A 24,832-nucleotide genomic window follows, 5' to 3' on the forward strand; every position below is an offset into this window, starting at 1 on the left:
GTAGCACCAGTCTCATAGCCAATTGTTTATGGACTGCATTTTTCTATTCCATCCCATGTCATCCCCCAAAACTGGAAGGACTCTCATCATGATGACACAGATGGTTACATTATGCTGTGTAGCAGAGAATAAATTCCCCCCTGCTCATCAAAATTTTTGAGGCTGTTTACTAAAATAAATAAGGTAAAAGTGACCACACTAACACATGTAAGAACTAATACCTATAGCTAAATGTTTTTGCCCAGATTTTTGTTTTAGGAACAACAGCTGAAACACAGCATGGCATTTAAAGTCTCCCTTTCTCCCACTGTGGGCCTGCAACTTGAGTAAGAATTCACTTCCAAGTCTTAATTCACTCTCTTCTCACACCTGGCAGCACAACCTTCCATAAAACCATCACCTCTACTAAAGCTGTCCACAACCCAGAGGGATGCTTGGGGTATGCTATTTTGTAAAACTAAGTGATTTCATATCCTAAATGACAGACAATACACACCCTTTGTACAGATCTAACAGTACAAGCATAACCATATATAAAACCAAAGATAAAGCAGCACTGCCTGACAGCACAAAATCCATTAAACCACAGAGTTTTTTCACTTGCATTTTAGGAAAAGAAACTTATGCCAATATAAGATATATTTGTATCTTTGCGCCTAAAGCCTTTCTCAAAAAGCTAATGGAAGCTGCAGCAGCGATGGGGAAATCAGACATAATTATACTCCTGGAGAAGTTATGGGGAAAGTAGATCTGCTTACACTTTCACAAGTAGGCTGTCTTAGAAAGATTGCTGTCTATCTACTAAGAGGCATTAACAAAGATTTCTGTGTCATATTTGATGGAAACAGCTAGATTAATAAACAATAGCATTTTATCTTTTAGTTAAGGCATCACAAGCTTCAGGAAAGATCCCATAGGATGAAGAACGAACTATTTCTTCTCCATTATACTTGGTGGGAGAATCTGGTCTCCTGCTCACTCCACCTTAGCACAAGATGCTATCACAGCATCTTTCAAATCTGTTACTCTGCCCTGCAGCCATTCCCAAATGCCACGGACACAACCACACACAAATGGTGCTGAGCTAATGGGACTGTGGCCTTTATAACTTGTGTTACACAAGCTCACTCTTACCAGCCCTCCAGGCAGCGAGACAAACTAAAAGGAAAAACGGGTTTTCAGCTTGACCATTTATTGTCATTTAACACCAATGACTCAAATCTTTGAGTTCTCTCTTTCCAACAGGACATGCATCCCTATTAGGAAGGGAACTTACATGATGTTCTGAAGGAGAGGAAACAGCTACCATTAAACATATTTTCCTTTCTATTGCCACGGGATTAACAGCCACATACCCAGCTGCGTGTGTGCCTAGTGCCCACTTTCTACTTTCTCCCTAGTGGTTTCTCGCTAGATTTTTCTATTCACATTTCAAGAGCTTTCTTCTGTATCAGGAGGAGAAGTTTTCTTGCCAAAACTTAGGGAGACAGAAACAGAGAAGAAAGCAAAACACGTGTCTGTAGTAAGAAAAGAATAGGCCAATGTCTTCTCTGAACCATCACACTGGATTATTCTATACAGATAAAAACTTGAAAGTTGGTTGTTTACAGCTTGCTTAATTTTTTTTTTTCATATGCAACATGTGAAGCTGCTACCCAAACTGGCCCAAACTAATCTGTTCTGTAAACAGATGCACTTGACTAAGTTAAAATAGCAGAGAGCTATACTGACTAGAGCTAAATACACATGCTGCCTTCAGTTAATATTTATCTTCCATATGTAATTAAGAAAAGCAATGTACGGAGAATGAAAAACCCATTCAGAAGAACAAAATGCTCCCAAAAAAGCTTCTTCAGCTTCCTCTGAAAGGAAACAACAGCTTTCCAAATAAGAGTTTTTTTCAACCCAAAGTGATACTCAAGCACAATCTCACGAAACACAATACCTTACAAGTATGTTAAAAGGTTTATCTGGAAAACAGGGACTAAATATGGGATGAATTCAGACCACCTCATCCAGAATAGCAGTGTGCCAAGGTGCAAGTTCAACAGCAGCAAATGCAGGTGCAGTGCCAGGAGTTCACAGCAAGGGCTACCGCACCTCACGCCAGCAAGGAAGTTGCTTTGCAACCACCTTGTTGACACAGGCAGTTACCTGCTTTCTGCTGCAGAAAACTGGGAGAGGAAGAATATTCACCTTATGCCTGGCACCATGATTTGGACAAAGTGACATCTCTCTCGCTCCACAGAACTACTGCAATGATTAGCCAGCACTTGGATAATTATGTTTAAGAATAGTCCTAGAAACAAGTTGCACTGCATACAGAATGAAAAAGAGACAAAGCAACACGTTCAGTTTACATAACACCATAAAAAAAAGTTGATACAATTCAAAACTGAAGAAAACCAAACCAAAACAAACATGACAAGGACATAAACGGCTTCTGGCTACCCCACAACAGTCACCTCAGCATCTTCTGCAGCTTTAATTGTATTTTGGTTCAAAACCTTCAGCAAAACTCAGTAACAAATAAATAAATAATAAAAGATGACCACATCTGTGCCTTGGTAAACACAAGAGAAAACCATCTATACAGCACTTTACCTATCATTTCAATAAAATGTTTTGAAGCACAATACATGAAGAAAGGCCATTTAAAAAAACAAAGTCAAACCATGGCATTTGAAAACAGAATACACTTCTATTTGGCTGAAGATTTTTTTTTTCCATGCCTGAAACATTTGTTCTGCAATTTGAAAACGTCTCCACTTAAATCTGCTGTACAACTACGTGTGTGTATGCACTGTGTGGGCACACACATACACCCACTTCCTACACCGGGCACATACTTGCCCACGTGGCAGCGCGCTGTCATGCAGCATGTTGGCACATACACGCTCACACAGTATCAGCTCTGCTCTCTCAGCCTCTGTTGCAGGCAAATAAAGTAAATGTCAATTGTTCTCTCTCTTAGGAGTCCACCTTATCAGTTAGCACAGAATCTTCCTTTAGAAGGCTTCTCTTGAAAACTCATTTCATTCAATACCATTCTAGTTGCTGCTTTTTCAGCTGGGTCTCCTTTCATTTGATCCATTATACACCAAAATAAATTTATGTAAGCCAAAAGTTATCTGTTTCAATAGCACTAGTTTGTTTCTTTCTGTATTCAAACATCTGAAATGCCCACTAGCAAAATACAGCTTCTTCTAGGGTTTAACACAGTCTTTTCGTACTAAGATGACATAATACCTCTTTTCTTCCACTCCAAATAGCAGAACAGAGAAGTAGTAAATAACAAAAACCAGATTATTAAAATCACTTTGAAGTAGTACAAAATAACTTCTCAAATTCCACTACTACATGCAATATACTCCTCCTACTCTCTTTTCTACTCGTAACGATCTGGTTCATTAAAGGGACCCAGAGTATGGAATCACATCTGTCCGATCCATTCACAGCAATCCTGGCAAAGATTTTCTCAAGCGACTAATATTCTCATGTTCTTTAGCTTTTGATACTCACTATGTAGTATCTTCCAAAAGATGGTCAGAAAGCATTGCACGGTAACCTCCTTAAATTGAATCCTCTTTGTGGCTTTTCAAGGTGAGCACTCAACACGTGAGCTAGTGAAAAGAGCATGACATTTCTAACTACCTTGGCCATTTTGTTCAAGGTCTGCCCTTTTGGTGTCATGAAGGTCTCTGAGGTTTAAAACCAGAGTACTGAAGAAAGGACCTTCCAAGAGAGAAGCCTCAGTAAGCTGTTTGCACATGAGCATAGAGACTATGAAACGCTGTACAAATAACCAAACCATCATCCCAGGAAAAGCAAGAGAATCAGGCATGTCAATCACATAAAGCACTCTGAAGAACTAACTGCCAGCACCACCTCTACTAGACTTCAGTTCCTTTTGAACTGACCTGCACACAGACAGTGTTTGTTTCTGACAACACACACAGTTGTCTCAAGCCTTTAAGCTGCCATCTTAAGCTTACATTTGGCCCCAAAATGGCACGTTAAATTCACAAAAAAGGCACTATATAACACTATATAACTTGACCAATGTATTGTCAGCATCCTAAAGTAAAAACTCTTTGAGAAAACTGTTCCTTAACTAGTCACTACAAATGTTTATTTCTTATGGGAATTAAAGGGTTTCCTGAGTTGTATGCCCTGTACATGGCATTTAAACTTGGTTAAAATCGACAAGAGCATAAAATGGGTTTTTAAAAATTAAAAGAGGGCTCTACTCAGAAATCTGTGTTTCACATCAACTTTGATTCTCAGCCGTTAGGTTTGAGGTCTACAGAGCAATCTCAGAGGGCTAAACCACAAATGCCATAGAAAGCTTTTAAATACACAGCTTCCTCACTGATAGTCATGCTTGCTGAGGATTATACCTTGTAAGCCAAGGTTTCAAAACTGAAGAAAAAAAAAAAATAAGAAAGAGCTTCTGAAATGAGACAAGAACAACTCAGTCCAAGAGGCAGGACTGGAGATTCCTAAGACTGCATCTCATTGCTGAAACAAAGTAGGATTCCTCTCACATAACATAAACACTCTCAGTATGAACTCTGGAGCTCATCTTTGAGACTCCCCTGGTCATCCATGGGCAGACATGCACTCCTCAGGTGTGAGTCACTGCCTTTGAAAACAGACTCCTAAAACAGATCACACAGGTGGCACCTTAAATGTACCTCTGCACCTAACACAGGGGCAGTCCAGACACTAGCTAAGATATAGATTGCTGCATTGTAGCCACAGAGTATAGGTAAAAGGAACCAAGTCTGACTTCCTGCTAAGTTACACCAGCATACATCAAGAGTAATTTCTGTGAAGTGGCTCATTAACAGAAGAGCGCATTCAAATATCTAACACTGCTTCGAGAAGTTAATCTCTGATAATCATGCCATTTAGATCAAGAAGGTGAAAAATGGTTTCCTATCCAGTTCCACAAAGCTGTTTTTCAGAAACTGATCCCTTTTATTAAGGAAAACTTCAATTACTTATTTTAGTTGTAAATTAAAATTGGAGTCTTTCAAACAGGCTTGCCTTTTCATTTCCAAATTCTGTCTTTTCCATTCAAAAGTACAAGTACAACCCTGACAGCAAAAATCAAGGGCCTGGGAAGTATTTGCTTTATCTCTTCCTGGTGGGGAGAAACGTGTTTTTTGTTGACCCTGCCTCCAAATTTCCAAAAATCAATTTTAATGTAATCTAATAAGAAGACATATTAAAAAAAAAATAATTTCTCTCAGAGTCCTCTTGTCTTAACGCTGCTGACCCTGTGGCAGAAAAAACACAGAGGTTTCAGGATAACTCTGATCCATAAAAATTGCATCTCATGTTCCTTCCCAGCAGCCAGATGTATATCCTGCCACAGAAGGGAACTACTATAGCACTAGATATACAACTCTTCTTCATATGATTTCAGTGATACCATCCCTCATTTTTAAATGAGTAAATGAAGTCAGGCAGTAACACTGCACTCAGAGTGATTTAAGAAAAACAGGTTTCAAGAGTCCATTGACTTCTAACCCTATAATGCAGGAATAGGCTTATTCCTAATCATCATCAGGAGATAAGAGATATATTTAGAATCCTCTGGTAAACAAAACCACAGATGAGGAGAATTAAATTCTTGCAGAAGAGGCTGCCAGCACATTTTGTGCCCTTGCAAGGGCTCTGTTTATAACTTCTATCAACTCCAGATGATCTATTTGCTTTTTGACACTGCTCTAAGTAAATACTGCAAAGTGCAGACACTCACTGCACAGAGTACAAAAAACACCACCAAGGCAGCTTTGCCATTATGCATGCAAAATGTCAACAGCCCCAACAGGAGAGGGCAAGGGCCTGAGATTTCTCTCTCCCATGGACACATGCATGCACCCACACACACTCCTCCTCTGAAATCCTGGCTCATGCTGTGGCATCTGACAGCAACTCAATAAAACAAGAGACTCTTCAAAGCAGCCAAGAAGCCCTCATTAGCTTTAACTTATAACGAGGTGTACTGTAAGCAGCAATTCCTACTGATGCAACAAACATCATCCATGAAGAAAACAAATGTTTTTGTTTTTTTTTAGTTTTGATAACTTTAGTGAAAATATAAATAAAACCCCAACTATGATTAACAAATATCTCTTCATGTGTTGATCATACAAGTCAACAGGTCTGGAGAAAAACACAAAAACCTTGAGAGGGATGCAGAAAAAGTATAAGCTGTTTTTGATTTGAGTCTTTCCAGGGATTTCAGGATTTTCAGAATCAATTTTTAAATCCTTGGTCAGAATATATACTCAAAGCGAGTGATCATGACAGCTTAAAGAATACCCTTAAAACAGATGGATTCTCTATTCGGGTCAACTGTGGACTGCCATCTCCCCTTCCTCAAACTTGCTCTGCAGCTGCTGTGTGTCCCCCATAGTAGAGGGCACAGAAGGCTGAGGAGTCACCAAAAGCGGCATCTGCCACCACAGGGTTGCCTCAGGCTAAGAAAGTCCTCTGGCTATTTTGAAGTGTTTTACAATTGATAAGCATAACTGGTATTTTAAAATTAAGACACTGAAAAAAAATCAAATAAACAGGGACCTTTTCATTGGCTTGTGTCACTGTTTGATTGCAGAGCGACAATAAACCATGGCAGATGCTTTGTTAACCCTACTGTTAGTCTCCACTCGTCACTAGACTTATGCACTGGCCAAACTGGGCTGTTAAAAGGTGAGCAAGTCTTACTGATCACACCCTGGCTTTCCAGTTGACAAATCAACTTCTGGATAGGAATCAAAGAGTCTCGACTGGTGCAACATTGCCAGTGATGCACCATCGTGGTAGCAGTTGGCACCTGCTGGTCATCAACCCTCAGCAGTCCTACAAAGAAGGGTCCTCTGAGAGACCAGGCAAAACAGACAGCCGTTCAATATTCTCAGTGTCCATAACTGCTATATCAAATGCTCACCAATACCCTTTTGGGTTCTTAAAATACCCTCTCCTGAGGTAGTCTATGCAAGGATGCACGGAGCATCTGGGCCAGTCACAAGGGGATGCTTTTGCCAGTTTTTCCCAGTTAGGCACATTTCAGCCTCTGCTACAGTCAGTTCCTGGGATCCTTCAGTCACTCAAAAAATTCTGATGGATTGTGTTCTTTATAGTTTGAGGGGATTATCGTGCACTGAACACCAGTGTCTACCAAAGCTTTGTACTCCTGCAGGTCTGTTGTACCAGATCATCGTATCTTCATAGTCCAGTAAACTCTGTTGTCCCTTTCCTCCACCTGGGTGGAGGCAGGGCCCCTGTCAATTGTGTTTTGCACAGTCTCTGGGTATGAAGTAGAGGTTCCTTCAAGAGGATCAGAATCTTTTCCGCCCCTTCTGGAAACTGGAGCAGCCATTTTCCCAGGAGTTTTTCCTTTTAACTCATATACTCGTTCCTGAAGTTGTGAGGTAAGACTTCCACCCCACCTCCTCATGTTTTCTCCCTGGTCACGTAGGAAGAACCACAATGTGCCTCTTTTTGTGGACTGCTTCTGTCCTCTCTTCTTGGGATTGCTATATTTTGCTATAAGCTGAAACATAGGTTTGTACAGGTCATGAGTGGAACTTGTTTTCTCTGAATACTTTGATTTCTTGCAACAGCTTTTCAAACCAGTCATCAGATTTTTCACACAGTTTCTCCACAGTCAAGACACAAGCCTGTAGAGAGCCAGCAAGGCTGTCCTCAAAGTCCTGGAGCTGCTTAAACACCTCAGAAATGCTTTGTCTACCTCCAGCTGTCCAGATCATTGCTGCCAATGACTTAGCATATGCAGGTGGTGCGCTTTGTACAAACCTGTGCCACAAAGGTCGTGTACAATTGATTCTATCTGGGTCTGTCTCCTCTTGGCTGTTTGGCCCAAAATAGATGATCTCCCGCACAGCTAATTCTCTCAGGAACTGGGAGAATACTCCATAGTATTCCATTTCCCTGGATTACATATAACATCTTCCTTGAAGGGAAACCTTGCCTTCATGGCTGTCAGGAGTCGACTCCAGAGGGTGGTGGAGTTCTTCTCTCCTGAAATTGCCCTATCAAGAGTGGCATCCCTTGTCAGAGATCCCAGCTGCTTGGATTCCCCACCTTCTAGTTCCAGACTGTCAGCTCCATTATCCTAGCATCGGAGCAGCCAGGTTACAACATTCTCGCCTTCACGACGACTAAAGTCTTTTCGCATATCTCTCAGTTCACTTGAAGAAAAGGATCGAATGGTCACTTCCTCTCCTCCTTGTGTTGATGATGCTGTCCCTTAGGTTGATGATGCCCCTTGGCCATCATCTGCAGCACAAATAGTCTTTCTTGTGACTCTCTTACAAGCAGCAACTGATGCTGACATGGGCATCTCTTGATTTATTTCCAGAGTCTAAAAGACTCAATGCACTAGCATTGGCATAATTACAGTGGCTGTTGTGGTTACAGCAGCAGCAGCGCCCAGTGTGGGGGGGTGCAGTAGCTGCCTTGTCAGTCTTTGAGGCTGGAGAAGCAATAGTGTCTGTGGCCAGTGAGGCAGTGACCTTGGTAGCTTCATTCTGCATGACAGCTGGAACTGCCTTGGCAGTTGTTTGAGAAGCCACAGTGTCTGTGTTGGGGCAGGGGGGCAGCAGCAGCTACAGGGGCTATAGCTGTAGCTTTTGCTGCCTTGCTCTGTTTGGAGCAAGCAGCCGTGCCTTTTGCCAAGGTTTCAGCAGACGCAACGCAAGTCTCAGGACTCAAAGATGCAATCCTCCTATTTAACCTCATCCCTCTTATCACTAGCACAAACTGACATGCATTCAGCAAGCCTGATAATACCAACAAAGTTCTATCAAAGCTCCAAGGATATTCAAAGCTATCAAAAACATCTGTAATCTGTCTCAATGAAAAAATGAAGGTATCATTAGTCAGCCTTTCTATAGATTCACTTGTCCAATTAGCAAACATGTAGCTGCATTTCTCTTTAATCTCTATGGAGGTTTCTCCAAGTACAACAGTAATGAGTATAAATTCATTATCGGCTGCAGTATAATGAAATAAACTAGTGCCAAACCACACAGTAAAATCATCATCATCGTCCAGTTTCCAGATATAATACAATGCACGAAACTATTAGTGAAATATGCCCAGCATAAATAAGGTATGGCAGAACACACTTTAGAGAGTAACTCATATAACTTATGCCACAGCATCTTTAAACCAATGTAATTCAATCTGCTTTAATACTACTAGATTATGTCCAAAGCACACAGACCCACGAGCATCGCAACTCTGAGTTGGCACTGTGCCAAGAAAATTGAAAGTATGTCACAGCAGTAAGAAAACAAAAAAAATCCAAATTTTACCCCTTTTTTGTGCCAAATTTTAACACTTTTGAGCCCCACATTGGGCACCAATCAATCTGTCACTGTTTGATTGCAGGGTGACAATAAACCATGGCAGATGCTTTGTTAACCCTCTCCCCTTCTAGGAAAGGCAATAGGAGGGCAAAGAGAGGCAAAGAGACAGAGGACTTGCAAGTTGGGAAAAGTTAAAAATGTTTTACTAATGCTACTAATAAAATAGAGACAATAATACAAAAGATACAAAACCAACCTTGAATTTCCCAGCAAAGCTCAGCACTGCTCCACAGCAGCTGCAGGGTAGTCACCCAGAAGTCCTGGGTTGGACTCTGCAGTGAACCGGAACTGGATTCAAGGATGCAGGTTCTGTCACTAGGTCTCAGATTGCAGGGACAGCAGACAGGGTCCTACCCAGATGCTGGCCATAGCTGAAGAAGAATGAGACCCTTGTGATCTCCCACTTTTATATGAAGTATCATGTGGATGGGATGGAATACTTAGTTGGTCTGTTTCAGTCATCTGTTCAGTTCGCTCCTTCTTGTTTACAGGACGTGCATTCTTATCAGCGGCCTTGCATAACATTGCTATGTCTACCAAAACATGTATCCAACTTCAGAAAAGTGCACTTACTAAGAAGAACTCAGCTGAAAGGAAAATTCACTAAAAGAGAAACTGGTCTTGTTTTTAACCAAAACAGGACAGCTTGTTTTTGTTCAAATGAAGATAGCAGAACTGTTACCAGTTCTGCACTTTCCACTGATACAGAAATCAGTCCCTTAGAGCTCTGATCCAGCAAATCAATTGATCTACAAACAACCCCACCAAAGCATGCTGCTTTCAATTTAAATAACAAAGTTAAATAGCTATCAGTAAGATTAAAATGGGCTTACAGCTTCAGCCCTCTAGCACCTTGGAACATCACAGTACCGACTTGATGCTGAAAAGCTCCACCTTCCCTACAAACCTCATAAGCCCGTCCCTAAATGACGATAACATCCCAAAAGACTGCACTTTGGATTGAGGAAGTGATTGTACTAGCTTATTTCTTTCAACTTGTTTCCTAAAATCAGCTAAACCTTCCTTGATTGAGTGCCTAAAATAAGCCTGTGAAACAAGTGTGTATAATTCGCCTTTAAAGAGAAAAGGTGTCACAGGAGTAACAGAGTATCAACTGCATCAGGTACTTATGCCTGGGGAGGCTTGTGTATATTCTCCACAGCCCAGTTCCTTGCAACTAGGGTGAATATTGGAAAGCATAACCCTGGGCATGGGTTTGGGAGGAGAAGGATTAAAAAAAAAAATCCTCCTGTTATTTTCATTAAACAACATATTTTAATGATGATGCATTGCAGCACATTTGTTTTAAACGAAACACTCTTGAAGTCCTTGGGTAAACTGAGACTAAATAAAGCATCCATTTAAGAACGCTTATTTATTTATTCAAACATCTTTACATTCAGGAAAAACAACCAACCACCCAGCACATTTCCTGTATTGGCTGGGTAACAAGAGTCTGAGAGGGTCACACTGGGCATACAAAAATTCAAAGCTGCTCCTTAAAATAGGAAAGCATCAGCCTTGCCCAAAGCTTTCTATGCATTTTAGCAAGCAGCAACAAGAAGAAATTATTGTAACTAATAGACACAACAAGCCTGCAAATGGTCTGTGAAAGACAAGAGACTGAAAATATTCACATGAGGAAACACCACAACAGGAACAATTATACTGCCCTATTAAAAATCTAAAGAAGATACATATGACTTAAGCTGTTTCTGGAAAGATGCCACGAAGTCACTGTGGTGTGCATTGAAAAATCATGAAGCACCAGTTGTTTCCCATTTGCATGTCTTAAATAGGCAAGTAACTAAAAATGTTTTCCTTTTTCCTCCCTCAATCTATTGAGCAGAGTTAGCTCTCATTAGACTACGTGGAAAACCATGCAAGCTTTAGCATCAATGTGAAGTCAGTCCTTTTTTTGCCACTGTACTTCAGCTTTTAGCACTCAGCTCTAATTATTTTAATTGCTTGTTTAGCTGGAATTCATACATACTTTTATCAACAGAGGCATTTAATATTTCCATACTGCAAGTCCCTTGTTGCTTGAAATACACTGTGAAACATATCGCATCATGAAGGGAAATATGAAGTAGATGAAAAGACACTAACTTCAGACCCATGTCACTACTTGAGACCAGATTACATTCCCAACTGCATGGGAGGGAAGATATAATTTTAAATCCATAGCGTCGCTGCCACTGAAGGAAGTAATTGTCCCCTCAAATTAGAGGGTAGAAGATGATCCTTAGAGAGAGCATTCTCTGCAGAAACCAAAAACACCATGCTGAAGGTTAAGAATGGGGTGATCATCTTACAGAATAAACATAGCATTTAAAGAAAAGGGCATCTAAATGCAGGTAAACATTCAGGGCTTGTTCAAAGGGATGGCCAGAGAACCTGAGGGCAGCAGTGTGGAAAAAAACAACAAACACACACCATCAAAAAAAAAAAAACCAACACAGACCAAAACCAATCCATCACTGACTTCTACCGCTGCAGTGTTCCACAAAGTCTCAATACTAAGAGGGTGCATGAGCTAGATGTGTGTTGCCTCCCATAAGCCACTGACCACTGCCAGAAAGCACAGAAGAGGAATGGTGCACCTTGAGTCTTACCCCCTACAGTTGCTCTCGTGCATCTGGCGTGCACTGGACTCATACTACAGGGACATTGATGTGCATTTGTTAGTTTTAAACGATTTTGTTTATGGAAAAACAAAACAAAGCCTATAAGCGATGATGGCTAATGAAAAGCCATGCGCCACCTTGTTTTAAGGCATAGGTGTGAAATTCATTTTCACCACAGGCCACATCAGCCTCGCAGTTGCCTTCAAAGGGCCGAATGTCATTTTAGGACTGTATAAATACAGCAAGTTCTCTAAAAGGAAGAGAACACGTTTGCCAGAAGCTGGTCACCAAGCAGAATACGCTTTTGTAGGGTTAAGACTATAACTTGGCTAGTCAGAGCAGAAATTAATGTTTGGCTTTGAAGTCGGTAGCAGTCAGAATATTCATGAGGCAAAAGGGCTCTTCCTTCAGAGCCAAACTTGTTTGCTGACATCGGAGCTGAGCAAATTAAGTGAAACAAAAATCAATGACTAAACAAAACTCAGATGGGTTTTAACTCCCAACCCTGAACCATGGTCAAGATCACAACATTTCCTCAGAATTGCTACTTACACACTGAAACTGTAAGGTCCTGCACTCAGGGATGTTGCCTTCCCTTGGGATGATTCTACTGCCTCATAAATAACTCAAACAAGAATCAAGCCTAAACAAGCTGATGCTGGGTCTCAAAGCTGTGACTGATCATGCTGCAGGTTTAGGTCCTCCACTCATTTCAAAAACCTCTTGAGGGAACCCAAACATAACTTCTCTGAATTACCCATATATTTGCAAAGACACACCCTCTGAAATCTCACGATGTTCACATATTTTGAAAAACAGGTCAAATGCAAACTACCAACACTAGTCTGACCCCAGATCCAACTCCACCATTTTTACTGGGATTTTTTGTTGTTGTTGTTTTTTGTTTTTAATCACAAGGCCCAAAATACTTGGTGAAAAACTTCATTTTTATGTGAATTTAATGCATCTCAAATTGGTGGCTCAGTTCTTTACTCAGTGTAGCAACACGCTGCATTACTACCCAAACCTATGAAACCAAGCCAGTGTATACCACAAATCAACTTTTCTGCAACCACAACTAAGCACACCTCCATATTCTCTAGGTTAGCACCATCTTCTGTTGTGTTTCACAGGGAAGAACTGTCTAAGCTACAGGAGCAGAATCTTTTTCTGCATGTCAGAGTTGCCGAAAAAGACACACCAAGTCAATCATGGAGAGCAGAGAACCCAGGCAGTTTCTCTGTGCTGCCACAGGGGCACTGAACCAGAGACCCCTGGTACTCCATAAGCACGCTAGTGGGGTGTGGGGACTGATACTGCTTGCAAACAGACAAACAGCAGGGGCTCAACAGCTGGTGGAGAAGAGAACATGGCACTCCCTGCTTCTGTGCCAGTGTCTGTGCTGGTGGGCCATGAAGTAGTGCTCCCATCTTGGCCTCTCTTGTAGAGTTTGTAACTCTGGGCAGGGAGAGGAGAAAGGGGAAGCCGTAGGCAAGGAAACCAAGATGGGCACAGCACTGAATCACTCTGCTGTCACCAGACATTACGTTCTTTCCACAGTCACATGGAGTGATTAGCTGTTTTGGACAGGGACACTTGTACTACATGGATGCTCATACCATCTCTCCCACCCCACGCAAGCTGTAAAGAAGCTCACACATGGCAATCCCAGAACAGCTATTTCTCTGCAGAACACACTACCTTCTTGCTTTAAAAGTATCATCTTTAACACAATCACTTCTTATTCTGGTCTGTTAAAACCCTTCAAGTAGCACAGTAGTCCCCTATAAATACACTTTTTGACCTCCTTGTATAGGTTTTTTTGTTTGTTTGTTTTATAGCCACTTGAGTTTCTTGTACTGGATTTAGCAATTCTTTTGTTTTTACATAGCTCTTGCAGGAAAAAAAAAAACGGAAGGAAATAACAACACACACACACAAATAAAAAAAATCACAAAACCAAAGTGAAAAAAACCCCAAAACACACACAAAACCAAACAAACCTCACAAACAACTCACAAACTAAACAAACAAAATGCTCCCAAACAACAACCAACCAACTCCTTTACAACAGTAGAGTTCAAAAGAAATTAATAATATCCCTGTGATCAGTAGCATTTGGGACTCTTAGAAGTAAATTAAATCCAGCTCACCCACAAAATTTCTTAAGGAAACCTACTGAGTTCTGCAGCTACTAAATACATATGCTGCAACACAAACCCCCACTTTGGTCTCTCCACTTCCTCCTCCTGCTGTCTTTGCTTCAGATTCCTGTTTCCTTTTTATTTTCCTGATCTCATTAAACCAGAATGAGGGTTTTCATCACTGTGAAGGAGCAATTTTATTTCAAGCCTGTTTTATGGTGCAGGCACTACTGTATTTGGGCAGGCAATGGGCAAACATGTTTGTTGCATTGCAGCCAGCATTCTGCTTTCATGTCTCTGGGGCAGATCCATCACCTGACTAGTTCTTAAGTTTGTCAAGCCAAGTATTCTCTGTAATTCAAGAGCTAGCTAAATTTAGCTCATTCTTCAAACTTAAAGCAAAAAGAGAAGAAAAACTTCTTAATTTGCACAGTGTCACCATTTTGTGTCTCTCAATGTATCTCTTGAAATGGAATAAGCAACAGAGTCTGCTTGGTCTGATCCCTGATTTGGAGTAACCCCATTTATACCTGTGCCAGACCAAAGTCCCAAGCTTTCCAATGTACTATCAGGTATGAACTTGATAGTATAAAATTAGGTTTAAGGATCTTCAGCCTCTTTAGTAACCCTTCCCTAGTGCAGCAATCAATTGCAGCTGTGCAAAAACCACAGAGCTACATTTCCCAAACAACCCATATTTACCCTGATTTCCACAAGAAAACAGTACTTCTACTTATCAAGGAAGACCAAACACAATTAAGCTGATCTTTGAAAATAATCCCTTCCTAAGACTCCACTATTATCACATCTGTCTATCCAGGACAAACAGCTCTGCCCGTCATACCTTATTACTAGCATGACTCCTCTCAGAAAACTGACTATGGTTAAATTACAATAACCATCACCTATGTGAGCTTTCTGTCCATCCTCTCTCCAAACCTCACAGCATCCTAGCAATCCATTGCCTTTTTTTTTTCCTTGCACTGCCCATTACTGTTCAGGTGTCTTCATGCTCATGTACACTCACTGTGTCCACCACTCTGTACTCAAGGCTGTGTCACATACACTGTTTAACAAATAAATCGAAACAAATGACAGCCCAGAGGACTTCAAAGACATCTTGAAGCCCAGAACTGGCTGATAGCCTGTGTGTACTGGAAAATAAGCATTTTAATTAACCTGACTTGTGGGCTAAGGTGGGCTATGAAATCTAAGAGAAAACTAACTTCTAACAAAGCAGGAGATATAAACAGCACAACTTCACCCCTATCTTTGATGAGAAATAATATCACAAGTCCCAGAGGCATCCAGTGGCGGGCCCTAGGCCCATGTCCTGGTTTTGTTAAAAACAAGTTTCTCTTTCAGTGAATTTTGCCTGTCAGCTAAAACCTTCATATTAACTGCATTTTCCTGGAGAACCAGACACACGTTTTGGTAAACCTAGCAATGGAATGCAAACTTATTGATAAGCACGGATGGACATTTCGCGAGAGGGGCGATGAGAAACAAGTGACCAAGAAACTGACCAACTGTGTATAACATTCCATTCACGTAAATACTTCCTATAAAAGTGGGAGATCACGAGGATCTCGTCCCTTTTGCCTTTGCTTTTTCCCTTCTGCTTATGGCTGACATTAGGAGAGGACCTTGCTAGTCATCCCTGCGAACTGAGGCCTAGTGAGAGACTGAATCCAGCTCCGGTTGGCTGCAGAGTCTAATCCAGGACTTTGGTTGCCGGCTCTGCAGTTGCTGAGACTTTCAAGATTGGTTTTGTATATTTTGTATTATTTTCTCTATTCTTATTAGTAGCATTAGTAAAACATTGTTAATTTTTCCAACTCTCTTACCTCTGTCCTTCTTTTCCTCCAGATCGCCTGTCCTTAGTGGGAAGGGGGGAGAGGGAGGGGCAAAAAGGGGGCAGTGGGGGGGGGAGAGGGGGTTAACAATACATCTGCCAGGGTTTTATTGTCACCCCGCAATCTTAACCCTCGACAGCCCAGCACAAGCTTGGGGCATAATCAGAAGGTAAAGCCACCTATCCTGGGTGTTATTTCTACTAATGTAGAAAACACAAAACAAAAACAGAAACTCAGAACTGAACGGTCTTCTCAGCCATAGCTTTGCAGAAATAAACTGTCTCTTGAGAGAAGCTGTCCTGCCATGTAATAATCTTAAAAAAAACCAACCAAACAAACAAAAAACAATAAACAAAACAATAAACTCCTTAAGCAGAGAACAAGTAATCCTCTGTGAATTCATTTTGAGAGGCTGTGTTCCCATGGGCATCCTCTGATGTCTAATAAAGGGAGATTTCATACTACAACCTTTCCTTGTGGATTCCCTTCTCTGCTGCTTCATTCATGCACAACCTGAATTTCCTTCATTCCTCTGTTCTAGATTTTTTTTTTAAGCAACCACAGGCAGAGGAAATAATAGTAATGCATATGGTCTCTGCAATTATAAGCCTACAGATAAGATCTGATATAGAGGGGCAACTTCATCTGCACTAATCTAGACAATGTTCTTTCCCTAAAGAAGTGAATTAGTACTAGAACTGCAGGGTCAAAGCTATGAGTTAACAACTGTACATGAACTAGGCACTAATTTTAATTAGTATAGGAAATATAACAAAAAAAAAAATGAAAAGCAGATGCATGTGAATTGAGAAAGTCTATTTCCTCTCAGTATAGATTGTCCTTCTGCTACAAAAGCATTAATTTAGAGTTGCAACTAGCATTTCTGAAACTGTCTGCAATTGTTCTCCCAGGAACTTGCGCTTAATGTCAGCACAATTGAGGTGGAAAAGGCCTTAACCAGTTAAAGAATGGCTCCTGAGGCTGTTGGCCAGATCAGCCTGTAAACTCTTTAAAGGGTCTCAATACCAGGAGGTATTAGATTCCACTACAAATGCAGTTTTATTAGGCCAAATGCTCAGACAGTGCAACACAACTACCACTTCAACTTCAGAGGAAGCAGACAAGTTCTCCTCACCTGTGAGCATCTGTCCCAAGAGTCTGTGGTGGGTTTTTTTGTTGTTTTGGAGCAAGGGATCATACACCGAGTAGTGAACATACTGCTTTGTAGTCCTAGTACAGAATCATAACTGACTTGCAGGTATGAAGTTTGGGTAAAATCAGGGATTTAATATGTACCACACAATGTAGCTTACTCTTTAATTATGAAGAAAGCATCAATCAATACTTTTCTGCGACAGTGGATGCAGGAAAGTTCCTTTTCACTATTTCTGAATCATTACCTTTCAACATCTACACTGCTTCACTACATCATTTAAACAATCTCTGAATAGTGCTGCCAGTGACCAACATGAGAGATTTACAAACCCATAAAGCACAAACCAAGGTCCTTTAGAGCATGCACAGCCCACCTTATGTCTGTTAGGCCTGTCTCCTGCTGTGCAGTAAAGACCAGAAACTAAGACCTGCTGAGCACCTTCTGTTCAATGTAGCACAAGACTCAGATGCTGGTCAGCTTTCAGGATTTAGCTCTGAGCTAAACTCTATTTTTGAATCCTCATTAGCACAGAAACTTCCTATCTTTCATACCAGCAATGCTTTTCATGAGGATATGCCTAATGATGCTAAAAAATAAAGGTTTGGGAAGGTTTTTTTGTTTGTTCATTTTTAATTTCTAACAAAACATGCCTCCTGTTAGAAAAAGGAGTTGTGTCAGAAGTGACCTTTTCTAAGGGAAATTATCTATACAAGTGGACTTCATCATCTGGAAAATAAAACAAGTTCTTCAGCTGGCAAAGGTCAGCATTACTCTCTGTGCCCGAGTCAATTGCTGCAGTGTTGCCCCCATCAAGCTCACATTATCTCATTATCTCTTGCAGGGCCTGTTCTGTGTGTGGAATGCAAATATCTTGGTGTCTCACAGCTGACCTGCTATAGCGTATTGTTGAAGGCCACAGTAGGTGATACACCACAGACTGACTGTACTAAGTCCTTCGTTACTTGATCTCAGGATGAGATTTAAGAAAGAATTAATGTTCTGTGCAGCTGCTGCTTTTTCTAGGCTGAAGAGTAAAGTGCATAGATGAAATAGAATCACAGAATCATAAAATCATATAATCATTTTGGTTGGAAGAGACCCTCAGGATCATCGAGTCCAACCATAACCTAAACTCTAGCACTAAACCATGTCCCTAAGAACCTCGTCTAAACACATTTTAAACCCCTTCAGGGATGGTGACTCCACCACTTCCCTGGGCAACCTGTTCCAATACCTGACAACCCGTTCCGTGAAGAATTTTTTCCTAATATCAAACCCAAACTTCCCCTGGCACAACTTGAGGCCACTTCCTCTTGTCCTATCACTTGCTACTTGGGAGAAGAGACCAACACCCTCCATGCTATAACCTCCTTTCAGGTAGTTGTAGCCAGTAATAAGGTCTCCCCTCAGCCTCCTTTTTTCCAGGCTGAACAGCACCCACTCCTCATCAGACTTGTGCTCCAGGCCCCTCACCAGCTTTATCCCCCTCCTCTGCACTCTCTTTAGTATTTCAATGTCCTTCTTATCATGAAGGGCTCAAAACTGAACACAGTATTCAAGGTGCGGCCTCACCAGTGCCTACATATTGTAGAGTGGCACAATCACTTCTCTAGTCCTGCTGGCCACACTATTCCTGATACAAGTCAGGATGCTGTTGGCCTTTGTGGCCACCTGGGCACACTGCTGGCTCATATTCAGCCAGCTGTCATCAACACCCCACGATCCCTCTCTGCCAGGCAGCTTTTCAGCCACTCTTCCCTGAGCCCGTAGCGCTGCCTGGGGTTGTTATGACCCAAGTGCAGGACCTGTCACTTGGCCTTGTTAAACCTCATACAATGGGCCTCAGCCCAACGATCCAGCCGGTTCCAGATTCCTCTCTATGGCCATCCTACCCTCCAGCAGATCAACACTCCCACCCAGTTTGGTGTCATCTGCAAATTTACTAAGGATGCACTCAACCCCCTCACCCACATCATTCATAAAGAGATTAAACAGAACTGGCCCAATACTGAACCCTGGGGAACACCACTCGTGACCAGCCACCAACTGGATTTGGCTCTGTTCACCACAACTCTTTGGGCCCGGCCCTCCAGCCAGTTCTTTATCCATTGCAGAGTACACCCATCCAGGCCATGAGCTGCAAGCTTCTCCAGAAGAATGCTGTGGAATACGGTGTCAAAGGCCTTACTGAAGTCTAAGTACACAACATCCACAACCTTTCCGTCATCTACTAGTTGGGTCACCTTGTCGTAGGAGGAGATCAGGTTGGTCAAACAGGACCTGCCTTTCATAAACCCATGTTGACTGGGCCTGATCATATGGTTCTCTTGTAAGTGCTGTGTGATGTTACTCAAGATCATTGGCTCCATGACTTTGCCCGGCACTGAGGTTAGACTGACAGGCGTGTAGTTCCCCGGATTGTCCTTCCGGCTCTTCTTGTAGATGAGCGTCACGTTAGCCAACTTCCAGTCAACTGGGACCTCCCCAGTTAGCCAAGATTGCTGGTAGATAGTGGAAAGTGGCCCAGTGATCACCTCCACCAGCTCACTCAGCACCCTTGGGTGTATCCCATCTGGCCCCATAGACTTGTGGGTGTCCAAGTGGTGTAGCAGGTCACTAACTATTTCCCCTTGGATTATTTGGGCTTCATACTGCTCCCTATCTCTGTCTTCTGGCTCAGGGGACTGGGTGCCTGGAGCACAACTGTTCTGACTGAGGTGAAAAACACTGAGGTGAAGAAGGCATTTAATACCTTAGCCGTTATCTCATCCTCTGTCACTATGTTCCCCTATGCATCCATCAGGGGATGGAGATTTTCCTTAGATTTTCACACACTATGTCACCTTTCTATGCATTTTTACCCTGTGAGAGCAATTCCATCGATCAAAGATAACAGAAATAGCTTTATGCAACAGCTTTCACAAATAGTCAGGCTCCCATCCCTATCTTAGGAGCATTTGTGAATGCTATAGCTTAATTGCCATGTTAAAACTGTACTGAACCAGCTTCAGCTATGATCTGGGCTAACAGAGAGTTCACCATCAGATTGCTTGTCCACAGTAGTCAACAGGAGGCTTTCCACTCAATGCAGTGTGATTTGGATGACCAGAGAGAGATCCCATATCATCTGGAAAAATAGAGGAAACAAGCTAAAAATCGAGTAACACAGACTTTTTTCTCCTCTTACATAATCAAAACATTACACTGTCTGGCTAAGATTGCACGTCACCTACTGATGACAAACTATGTGTTTTGCCCTTTTGGCACTTAAAATGCACATAACCTTCCACCCCAATTACAGCCTCAGTCCTATCAAAGACAGAATATTCTCTCAGATCCTGCTGTTACGCAAATCCCCTTCAAAGCCATCCCTCTTTTTGACTGCAGACATACACAAGACTTGACCTCTCTCCCCAGGGCCCCTGTGAACAGGAAAACATGGCCAGGCAGAGCACTTGAGAAAACAGACCAACTCCCCTTGCCTTTTATCTTATTACAAGGGAGGTTCCAACAAACCAACTCAACTACCACCTTTCAACTACTCAGCCTTGACTGTACACCACACAGTGACATGTGTCCCACAGCCCAGAAATCTGGGAACTATCATTTAGTTTATTTAAGAACCTCAGGGAAAAACAAAAAAGCTCCAGCAGCAGCCAACTATGACAGAGGAAATCCAAGACTCCTCCCAGATGACCCAGCCCTCCCACTCACTCTCATTTAAGCAGCAGCATATCAGTTACAGCATAGATTAACTACCAGAGTGAGTTAGTAGGTTATTAAGCATAGAGAAGCAGTCTAGCCTATTAAGTGGAGAGAGACAGAAACAGAGACAAAGGAGCAGATGGAACACAGGCTGTGTTGGGTTGCCAGTGCCCTCCCCAGCTGCAGGACCACCTTCCTGCCTGGGACCAGCCAGGAAACTGAGTCCCACTGAGCCCTGACTTGCAGAACTCATCAGGGTGTGGTGAGGATATGAACATGGTACAGTCACCAGGGAAAATTTGCATCAGTGTTAAGTGAAAAGTTACAAAATTTAATTGTCTGCTGAACTCTTATACTGAAATTAGACTTGCTCTTGCGTCTAATAAAAGAATGTCAATATTCACTGTATTTATTGTACAGAGAAATACAGTTCCATTTTACATTTTAAGTTACATTCATAAACTTCTATAATGCTGCTGGTTAAAAATCTATTGTTTTCCTCATCAGAGGTTAAAAAGAACGTTCTGCACACCAAACCAAAACCAAGTATGAAGGGCGTGAGATGGTTTAACTGGTTTCATTGAGGCATCTCAATGTTGGAATGAATGCTCACATTGCCTCAGCTTGGCCTATGTCATAGCTGCTGTCTCCATGGGATGTGCCTACATAGTTTAATTTAAACCATTTCCAAGTGACCTTCTGAAGATAACCATCTTTAATACTATGCAAAACTCTGTCAGACATGGGCATATAAGAAGAAACAAGACAGATAAAATGCCCCAATGCAAAGATATCTTTCCTAAGTTTTACACTTGAAGTTGCAGTTCAAAGCAGTAAGAAAGATCAGCAGGAGGTTCTCACACAGTAAAAACTACTGCAGGCTTGAAAATAGTTAGGTGTCAAAAATACATGCTTGACAGACCAAAGGCTATCTGACTTGGAAAATTTCAGACTTTCACCTTGGTTTGAAACAACAAAATGTGATAACTTGTCTGAAAGGCCCTGTTCAGACCAAATTGAACGAATAATCACTCAAAACACATAGGTAAAGAAAACCTTTGGCATTGTTTGGAAGACAGCAACCTAAAATCAGATTAGAAACTTCTGTTTGTGGATTCAATTGCTGAAATTTCTAGGAAGCACGTAAGTTAAAGCCTAATGTGGAGAGGACTGAAAATATACGTAGAGCTCCAAAAACTTGGCAGAAAATACAAGCATGTGCATTCTCCAGAGGAAGATGGGGCTAGAATTGGGAATTAAGGCAGGTACTCAGATGAAGTAAATGAAAAATTAGCAGACCTTCTGTCATTCACACTCTTCTGCTTAATGTCTGTCTGTGGTCTTTTAACATGTTTAGAAAAAAAGATCATGTAGAAACATTCATCAATTGAAGAGACATCAGGAGACTTTCTAATGAGACAGTAAATGGAGCTCATATGGAAGAGTTTGAGAAAAAAGTTTAGCTCAGAGAATCTAAAAGCTCTAAGTATATTCACGTGGCTTCATGGTATTCCTTGTGCAATTTTTTTTTTTTTCCACTACAGTTCTGCAATGTGACATTAACATCGAGAATGTCACAAGGTTTGTATTTATGATTCCTTTCCACCCCTCAATTAAAAAAAAAATAGCATGACTGCTCCTGTGCCTACAATCCACTTGAGTGAGTCAGGAATGCTGCAACAGGGAAGGGATAAACAGACCAACAGAAGAAGAAAGGATGAGATTTTTGTTCACCTCCTTTCTAACCACTGCAGAATGAGGCTAAAAGAGAAAGGAACTTTCTCTAAGTGCCTGGGGTATCATGCAGATATGAAAAACAGGGCTTCTGACCAATAAAGCAGAGTAAATGTGAAAAGTAATTTGAGAAATACACAGGGCCCAATTCTGACAAACTCTGGAGGAGCTGTGATTTCTCCATGAAATTGATGGTGGTGCAAGAAACAGTTTTCCTTTTTTTTTTTTTTTTTGGTCTCAACAGGAGCCATTTCAAGCAGACATGAATGCAAAGTATGAACTTCCTTATCTGCATTCTGCACAGTTAAAAGGTTTTGAGGAATCTGAACCTTGACTACTGCTGCCTGAGGCCTACATGTCTGTGGGAAAACTCAGAACAGAGGAAACGACACCATCCACAAACAGGTGCCTCTCACCCTGCTTACTGAGCATTCCAAAGAACACTTACATGACAGCAATTCCTACGCATTTTCCAGTTGTCTTAAGTCTATACATCCCTCTTTTTTTCCTGGCCAGAAAAAACATTTTCTCCCCTTCCCACACAACCCCAACAACATCCTGATAATTCTTGGTTGAACCCAACAAACATAAGCCTATGACTCAAAAAACCCAACATGTGCGTATTTATGAGTCTGGATAACAGCCTATTATCCTGTATTTCAGTGTCTTCAGTTTCCAGGAAACTTCTTGAGCTAAATATCCCCATCAATCTTCAACTCAACAAAAGGACAGAATTCCACTGAAGTCCATTCAAAAACACCATTAATTCACTGACCCATAGGAGAAACGAAAAAACCTCCAACTTCATATTCCTTACTGTCTTAGTTTAGAGGCCTTGAGATGTTCAAATAAAATTCAAGGCATATGCAGGTGTTAAAAACTAGCAATAATTGCATAGAAATTAAGAAAGCAAATACAGTCTCTTGAGAGGTGCAGCTGTTTCTGGGAACTGAGAGATATTATGCATTTGAAGCAACATTAAGAAGTTATTTTCCCAAGAGGGGTGATGTTTACACAACCTATTAGAGAGATCTGAGCACTGGGAAGCTTCCTTTGATGTCAACAGCAGCTGTCAGATGCACCACACCTCAGAAAACAAAGTGCCTGTGATGCTTTGACTTCTGGTGATCTTCCCAAGTGGCCTGTTCAGTTAAACTGTCATTTCAGAACGGGAGTTAGTTCCACAGCTGAGTGACTATTCAGATTTTTAGTAGGAACTCTTACATTACAAAACTATTTGCCATGAAATAAAAAGCCAAATTGATTTGTCTGGTATTACTGAGACTAAAATAAGAGACAAAATATGACTGTAGTGCCGTAGCACATATTTGAGCAACTAAAGTATTTTGCTTTCACTACATAATTATGCATTTCATTATGTTGATCACAACGGGGGGTTAAAAGAACTGAATCCTCCAAGAGGTTATTTCTGCAAGTGGTTCACACAAACTCAGTGCTGTTACACCCTCCTCCTCCCTCCGCAAAGTGGAAGGTTTCTGTGACTAAGATCCACACTAAGATTGATGAGACTGGATGTTATCTCTTGGATACAGTAAAGAGGTTATGCATGAAATCAAGAACCACAGATTGGATCCAAAAGCAACACATTCATTTCAGTGAGTCTGAATTGGACTTTTAGTTAACAACCATCAGAAAGTACAAAGGCCAAGTTCTGCCAAGCCAACTCTGAGTACTACACCTGAATATAAAATGACATTATCAGAGGAGTAAAAAGCTACAACTTTACAGAGATATTTTTCAGAAGAGAGCTGCCACATTTACACTGAAATTTCACACCATTGCCACATGTGCAGAATAGGAAAAGATTAAGTATTCAAATGAGATTTTTAGAAAAAAAAATCAGAAATGCTCATATGGAGTAAAAATAGTAGTTTGAAGTGAGCCAGAAATGTCTTTAAAGGCTGTTAATACAAATCCACACAGCTGACTGGACCCTTCCAACATTGCATGCTTCAAGTCACTACATTTGTCCTTAGTCTTAAGCAACTGCTTGTACAGGTTTTCCATGCAGGAACCTGAAAGATTACTGCTATGTGAGACAGCAGATGTACAAAATCATAACTAGTTAGAGTGTCACGGTTCACAACCAAGAACTAGCAGACTGTTAACCAAACTACCAGGAGTCAGGTCAAAAAAATCAACAGGAGAGCGTGACACAGAAGAATACCATAGGTGCTAAAAG

At 41.3% G+C, this 24,832-nt stretch overlaps 1 protein-coding gene across 1 annotated transcript in view; it reads right to left on the reverse strand.

Moving 5' to 3' along the window:
• The window catches only part of RASGEF1B (RasGEF domain family member 1B), a 137,907-nt gene that overhangs the window by 62,900 nt on the left and 50,175 nt on the right, over positions 1-24,832 (reverse strand). Inside the window, exon 3 of the mRNA XM_082050856.1 lies at positions 20,230-20,317. Coding sequence (XP_081906982.1) covers positions 20,230-20,232 — 3 coding nt within the window. The 5' untranslated portion in view covers positions 20,233-20,317. The remainder of the gene's footprint in view (positions 1-20,229; positions 20,318-24,832) is intronic.

This window comes from Streptopelia decaocto (genome assembly GCF_964273445.1).
Source record: "Streptopelia decaocto genome assembly, chromosome: 4".
NCBI lineage: Eukaryota > Metazoa > Chordata > Aves > Columbiformes > Columbidae > Streptopelia > Streptopelia decaocto.